This window comes from Andrographis paniculata, unplaced genomic scaffold, assembly GCF_009805555.1.
Source record: "Andrographis paniculata isolate CXL003 unplaced genomic scaffold, ASM980555v1 Contig33END, whole genome shotgun sequence".
Lineage (NCBI taxonomy): Eukaryota > Viridiplantae > Streptophyta > Magnoliopsida > Lamiales > Acanthaceae > Andrographis > Andrographis paniculata.
Window position 1 is genome coordinate 1,028,656 of NW_026137566.1, and position 7,971 is coordinate 1,036,626.

Below are 7,971 nucleotides of genomic sequence, written 5' to 3' on the forward strand. Positions count from 1 at the left end.
ATATAGTATTCACGTGATATGGCTCTACTATATTACTTACATATATATCTGCACTTTATCAAGAACAGTTTTTTTTTTTAAAATCAATGTTATATCAATACATATTTTATCATCTCATAAAATTTATACTCTCTCGGTCCCAAACACTCTACAACATTTTCTTTTTGGTATGTCCCAAACACCCTGCAATATATCTAAAATAGAAAATAATTAATTATACTTAATCTCTATCCCACACTTTATCCTCTCACATCGTCCAAATAAAAAAATAAAATATATATTTCTCTCTCCATCACATCACCTAATTTCTAAATTATTCTACTTAATACTACCCACCTAAAAACCCGTGCCAAAAGTAAATATTGCACCTTGTTTGAGACGGAGGGAGTAGTATTTTTTAACATTCCTAAAAAATTTCAAAAAATAAAAATAAAATAAAATATCTTGTTTAGACTGGAACCTAAAATTTTGGGCAAAAACATAAAATAATTTATCCCCTGCCTAGTAGAGTGGATACACAGAACTTTAACGGCTAAGAATCTTCAACTGTTATCAAGAATAATTATTCCTTAATATATATATAAAAGTGATATGGTAAATAATAATAATAATAATAATAATAATAATAATAATAATAATAATAATAATAATAATAGTTAAAGAAACGCAAGAGTGGCTGGTTACATGAGCAGGAATTTGGTAAGGAGAAGGAACAATTGATTAATCAATTTTTCCAAAGATTAATAATAATAATTGTTACATAAAATAAAAATAATAGTAAATATATATATATATATATTAAATAAATAAGCACCTTGATGTTTTTTGCAAATTTATTTCTTCATGCAGTGGAGGATGTTGAAGTTGTGGGTCCAGCTTCTGTTTCTGTTGATGTTTGAGGAGGATTAATATTACTCGAATCACCTGCATGCATCCAACCTACCATTAATTAGTTATCAATTTCTATTAGAACCCGCAAAAATTAATCAAAGTAACCAACATGACAATCCGATTATATATTACTTAGTTAATTTATTATATATGTAAAGTATTTTTTAATTTAATAATTAGAACACATTGTAATTTAAATTAAATTTAATCTTAAATAATTCAACTTAATTCATTATACGCATTATAATAGAATTGATAAAAGCGAACATAATATGACAACCTAACACGACTCGATACAAAATAATTGGGTCAGAATAAAATTTTTTGACTCAATTATGTATACAGATCAATACAAGTCCCATATAATAATAAAACAGATTAAATTAAAATTGAATAATTTCACCAGTATAAAATATTCAACCTGAAATCCGAATCTATCTAAGCAAAAATACAAACAAACAAACAAATAAATAAAATGCACAAATAAAGGTGTAAGCAACAACAAAATACATATTGTATGTTGTCAGGTCAAATACTCATTTTTTATTTAAACTATAATATAAATATATATTTATTATATAAATATCGTATTCAACACAAATTTATGTCTAATTTCTTTTACTATTCCCAAAGTTATCAAATTAATACTAGTTATATTATATTACAAATTAATTTTATATTGAAAATATTTCACAACCTTACAAACAACTTGTATGTATGTTTGGTTTTAATTATTTCCACAATCCCGAATACTACATTTATACATATTTTTCAATAAAAATTATTGTATGATATCATTGTATCGAACAACAATTATGCCTAAAAAGCAATAAAAACCTAACCACACAAACCACAAACCAAACACTTTATACATATCTAAACACAACCTAAAACTTTGTTCACTTATATTTTCAAATTGGTATTTGCAGCATATATACATTGCACTTAATAATTATTATTTTATTTAAAATATTATATATATATATATATGAAAAAACCTATTCCATATTCACGACTTACTACCCTCAAGGCTCAAACCAACCCAATACTTCAAAAACACTTTCATTATGATTATGATCATGTATATGAAATGCAAAATACTATATCTACATGGATCAACCGCTGACCCATTCCAATCAACATAGTGCTGATTGGCCGGATCTATACGAGTGATCAACGTATATTTGTATATATTTTAACATATTTATAATACAAACGTATATTTATACGTATCTTAGCATATGTTATCTTATAACACAACATATGCTAAAATATATCCATTTTATAACGCCTATACTAACCCAGTCAAATCAACATCATGTTTACTTAGTCAGATCAGCAATCAGGATCTACAGCCATACTATATATATATATATTATTTATATATATCATGAAAATTTCCGAAAAATGGAGACAAGCACCAATCCAATGTTGGCTAGATTTGTCTGAAACGCACATGGTGGCACCATAAGTTTACTGCCATGCCTCTCTGGCATAAATTCCCATTTGACCCATTTGATGGGTATCTGTACAGCTCACCTCACGTGCTAACACTTTCACCCCCACCCCCCACCCCACCCCCACTTAAATTATATATCTACATATTGTTTATATGATATCACCCCAGCTAATGCCACATTTCAGATCCATATGAATAAAGCAGAATTTGAACAAATAAAAGATGTGATCATCAATGGAATTATATATATGTAAGTACTTTTAATTAATTGCATTTACCTGTGGAGGCTGGAAATGGAAGCCTTGGCAGTTGCAATATAGGAGGAGGTGGCGGCGGCGGCGGCAGCGGAGGGTAGGTAGAGGAGGGTGGCGGCGAGACCTGCGGTGGATAGTAAAGATAAGAGGGTCCTTGGAAGCGTTGGGGTTGGGCGGTGGCGGTGGCGCCGGGGGATAATGAAAAGGATCCCCTAGGTGCTTGTAATGAATATGATCCATAGTAAAATGGAGGAGCTACCATGGCTCCGGAGGACGACGACGGCGTCGGCGGCGAACCGCCGTACACCGGATTGTAATACTGTGCTTGCTGGAATTGTGAGCTGTACATTGCCTGTCCAAACAATTTTAGCCACAATGTTATGTATGTACGACCTAACTATATGTTGTTAGTTCTTGATTGATCTTGTAACATATTTGAAATTAATTTGAAATAAAATAATTATAGGAATGGTAGGGCAGTGGAGGATGTTGTTTAACCTGGTGGTAACCATAATCTGGTGGATAGGCTGCATACCTGACAAAAATGTGACAATAAAAATACATATGTTAAGCAAAAATACATATTTTAATATATTTATAATACAATATATATATTATATTATATTATATTATAAAACAATATATATGTCATCTTATAATACAACATACATTTGGCCGGAGCTACAGCCAGAAATTATATATATATATATGAATGTATATTTACATATATTCTTACACTATTTATCATTTTCAAAATATAGTACTTATATCAAATATTTGATTTTCCATTTAAAATAGAATATTAAAAACATATACTCTATAGAAGATATTGTATCCATCATCTATTTACATTATATTAAATACTTAATAAATTTATTCAATTTTCTACTAATTTTAAAAGTTCTCAAAAACACTTAACAAAAGATTGTGTTTGGAGAGTATTTATAGATATATGATTCTAATAAAAAAAAACTATTAGAAAATACAATATATAATATAAATTCACTTCAAACTATAAAAACTAAACCTGCAATCTTTTAGTTACTATTACATTCCAAAGACATCTTCTAGTCTTAGCACATCATTCTACAGTACTAATTACTATGCATACTTTGACAACTAAAATGATGTATATGAGTGAGAAGTGAAGTATATTTTTGAAAAATAAAAAAATTACCAGAGTTAAGAAGAGAATAAAAATATGGTAACTATATTTTACAGTTTAGTAGGGAAGAAAGTTAGATATCTGTAATTAATATAAAGTTAAATGCGTGCTTGATTACAGCTATTAATGACACCCAGATGATGCCACAAAAAAGGAAATCAATATCAATATACATAATATAAAAATAAAATAAAATAAAATGCAAGAAATTAAATTTTAGACGTGTAGAAATTAATCATTACCGTTACATAGTTTTAAATTTCACATTGAATTTTTAGTAATGGTGGAGATCAATAAAAGACTCCTCACTTTCCACTGACCATGACAACTATAGTCAATATATATATTTACATTGTTCATCTGTCAATAACCACTGCATTCAATAGAATTCAGCCATTATTTCACTTTCTATTTTATATATATATATATATAATATATAATATACATTTTAATTTTAATTTTTTTTAAAAAAAAAATGAAATATGGGACAACATCTATTCATAAGTACTGATACCCCACCCTCTGCCTGCCATATAATATTTTGTATAATGTTCCATGGCCCATATTTCACAGAAACAATATGGACATAACCATAAACTGCTGCAAAGGGAAACATACATACCCGTAAGGTGGATAAATGACCGGCGGAGGCGGCGGCAGAGGCGGTGGCAATATGGATGGATGCGACGGCGACGGCGATCCACCTAGCGCCGTTACACCGCTTTGATATAAAGTAGACGGTTGATTTCTTCCTATAATTTCAGCAAACCAATAATCGCATATATGTATAATGAATAGGTGTTATAATGAACGAAATGAATACCAAATTTATGAGCTATTATTAGGCACTGTTTTTGTTTTGAATCGAGAAAATTACCTCTAGGAGGAGATGGACGAGGCCTTCCCAGCGATGCGATGTTGCAATTAGCTCTTCTTCCGTCAATAACAGGATTAGGATCGGCGCAAGCTCTCCTCGCGGATTCAGGATCTCGAAATGTGACCTAAATTGTGCGAAATGAGATGAATCGAAGCTTCAAAACGATGAATGCGTGTTAAACAACTGCATTTGTGTTGAGCAGTGAGAAGATTTTGAAAACGTGTATGGAGAATCAACTAACTGACATATATGTAAATCACGTATTGCAGAGATGGATTATATTGACTTATTGTATGTTAACAATATAGAGAAAAAGCTTGAAAGCGATGGAAACCGAATTCAAAACCGTAATTCCGACGAACTGTGAGTCTGAAAAAAAATAAATCCACAATCTCTTAAAAATCGTGCATCAACAAACATCAGTAACGTTGTGCACATACAAACAGAAGAAGAATCAATGGAAAATTCAAATAATCAATTGAATAGCGTGCTTACGAATCCATATCCCTTCGATTTGCCAGTGTTCTTATCGTTGATAATAACCGCCTCGAGAATTTCCCCAAACTGCTGGAAATAGGTGCGCATCACATCGGTCGGTGTTTCCCAGGCGAGACCTCCGACGAAGACCTTAGTGTACGTGGTGTCCCCAAACGGCGATCGGTAATGCTGGTGAGCCATGGCATATCTCCTTGTAACTAACTGTTAATCAATCAAATCAAAAAAATCAAAACAACACAAGCGATCTTCTTCTTTTTCACTTCTTCTTCTTCGTTCCTCCTCCTCCTCCGCCGGCGAGTGGGAGATGGAGAAAACACGGCGGAGAGAAGAGAGAGAGAGAGGAATTTGACAGTTGGAAACACGGAGGGGGAAGAAGGGGGCAGCGATTTGTGGCTTGGTGTGCTCCAATTGACAGCTGCGTCGCTAAAGAGCACTTCAAACTGTCCAACCTGTCCCCCCTTCTCTCTCTCTCTCTACCCCTATTCCACCATATGCATATATATATATATATATATATAATACACAAATATATGTATGTATCTACACTATATATATTGGATAGGGTTTGTGAAAGATAATTCTTCGATTAAAAAATATTTACCCAAACACGTATACTTTCTCGGTATAATAGGAAAATTGATACAGTAATTAAAGAATAACAGTACTTCCTCCATGTCGTAAGTAAATATCTATTTACTTTTTGTACATAATTTTAAAGATATTAGTATTATATTATGATATAGTAGAGAACGAGGGAGTATTATATTAGTAGTAATTGTAAAAATATTTTTAAAAGATAAAAATATTTACGTAATTATTGTAAAAAATAGAAATAATTTTGTAACAAAACAAAGACTTTGTTACAAAAAATCAAATTGAAACTATTATTTTAAAACGAACAAAAATAACAAAATAAAATTATTGTTCTAAAACATAGAAAAGTATAATATTTAAAAAAATCAATTAAATAAAATGTATTTTATAGTACTTACATAATTTACTCGATACCTAAAAAAGGAAAAAAAGAACACCACGGACTAAAAACCCTTTATTGGTGTTTTTTGTTGTTATATAGTTTAAAAAAATATTTTTTTTATGTACAAATTTAGAAAATATAAAAATAATAAATACGTATAATATAATTTTTTGAAATATAAGTTAATAAAGCGGATGAAAAAATATAAATATTTTAATATTAAATAGAGTAGATAAAAAAAATAAAATGATGGTATAATAAAAATTTTATTAAAAAAAACAATAATAATAAATGTAATTGAATAAAAAAATAAAAATAATAGTAAATTGATTATTACTCCATTTGTCTGGAATTTTTATACCATTATATGACTGTAGACTTTGATATGATCAGGCAAACTTAGCATATCTATTGATTTGATCTTATTAACAAATGTTATAGGGGTAATTAACATATGATTAGCATATATTGCCTGATAAAATAGTATATGATGGATTATAATATAATATATAATGTATTATAAATATATGTTAATCATCTTATAGTTTATGTTAATCCAATCAAATCAGCACAATGCCGACATGATGGGATCAACCGTTGATCCATGGCCCCATTATATATACCTGGATACGAAAACTAAAAAATTAATATAAAAATAAGTTACGTAGAAAATAAAAAATTTATCCTAAATAAATTGCGTATAAATTTAGTGGATATCCAAAAAGTACGGTGACATGATTTTATCAGATTGATGAAGTACTTTCATTGTTGGCTAAAATTACAAAGCTTTTGGTTGTGTTTACACAAATACTTTTGAGGTTTTCAGTACTTCCTCAATTCGACTCTAAGGTCTCATTTACTTTTTGCGTTATTATACTTAACATTAAAAATATTTTTATATTTGTATAAAAGGTAAATAAGACCTTTAAGAGCAAACAAAATAAATATTATATGAAGGGAGTACATTTACTTTAAAAAAATAATAATAAAAAAAAAATTGATACATTTGTGATGGACAGATTAAAATCGCAAAATGAGTAAATTGGTGATGGATGGAGGGAGTATATTGTTTTATCTTACAAAACATTATATAAAAATACTATTTAAATAAAAATTTCAATTAATATCACATTTCAAATCAATTTCAAAATACAACCAAACAAACCCTACAATTTTGAAAATTCTTGAACTCCAACATACCTTATTTATTAGATGTGGATTTTACAATTTAAATGTATTTTAATCTTTACATAATTATACTTTAACGATCAAATATATATTGCTAATTATTAATCAGGATAGTATATGTATATATTTGATACATTTTTCTTTTAATAAAAATATTTTATTATAAATTACATAATATTTTTTAAAAAAAAAAAAACAAAAATTCACACAAAACTATCAACCCACCTTAATTAATTAAATTTATAATTATTATTTCAATGTTGTTGAGGTTTGATAAACACAATAAATACAATTTAAATGATTAATTAATTCATCTACATATATATATATATATATAAATGTGCATATTTAATAAAAATATTATATGAATTCAAGAGATATTATATGTTAGTATAATAAAAATATACAAAACCCAACTTCGATTAATGTAATATAACACAATATATATATTTTCATAACGCGTGACAATAATCCAGACGGTACATATTACCAATAATTTTACCATATACTTTCTCTAGAATGTTCTAGATAATTTGAATATATTACCGTGGATACAATAATTTAAATAAAGTATAATTATTAAGTAATTAAAATATATATTAATAAAAATAATTATTATATAATAAAATTAATTATAAATTAAGATTAAGATAAATAAATAGT

The 7,971-nt window shown here is 28.3% G+C and overlaps 1 protein-coding gene across 2 annotated transcripts; it reads right to left on the bottom strand.

The window, feature by feature from the left end:
• Positions 1–641: 641 nt before the first annotated feature.
• Positions 642–5,626, bottom strand: LOC127248208 (uncharacterized). 2 transcript variants are annotated; one of them, XM_051270420.1, is made up of 6 exons: positions 5,142–5,626; positions 4,647–4,770; positions 4,392–4,521; positions 3,103–3,139; positions 2,629–2,956; positions 642–939 (listed from the first exon to the last, which is right to left on the bottom strand). In XM_051270420.1, exons 1-6 carry the CDS (start codon positions 5,322–5,324, stop codon positions 842–844), a joined length of 900 nt encoding a protein of 299 aa, XP_051126377.1. In that variant the 5' UTR covers positions 5,325–5,626; the 3' UTR covers positions 642–841. The 2 variants fall into 2 exon arrangements, with proteins under 2 accessions (XP_051126377.1, XP_051126378.1); XM_051270421.1 differs by having other exon boundaries at positions 644–924.
• Between the last annotated feature and the right edge of the window lie 2,345 nt (positions 5,627–7,971).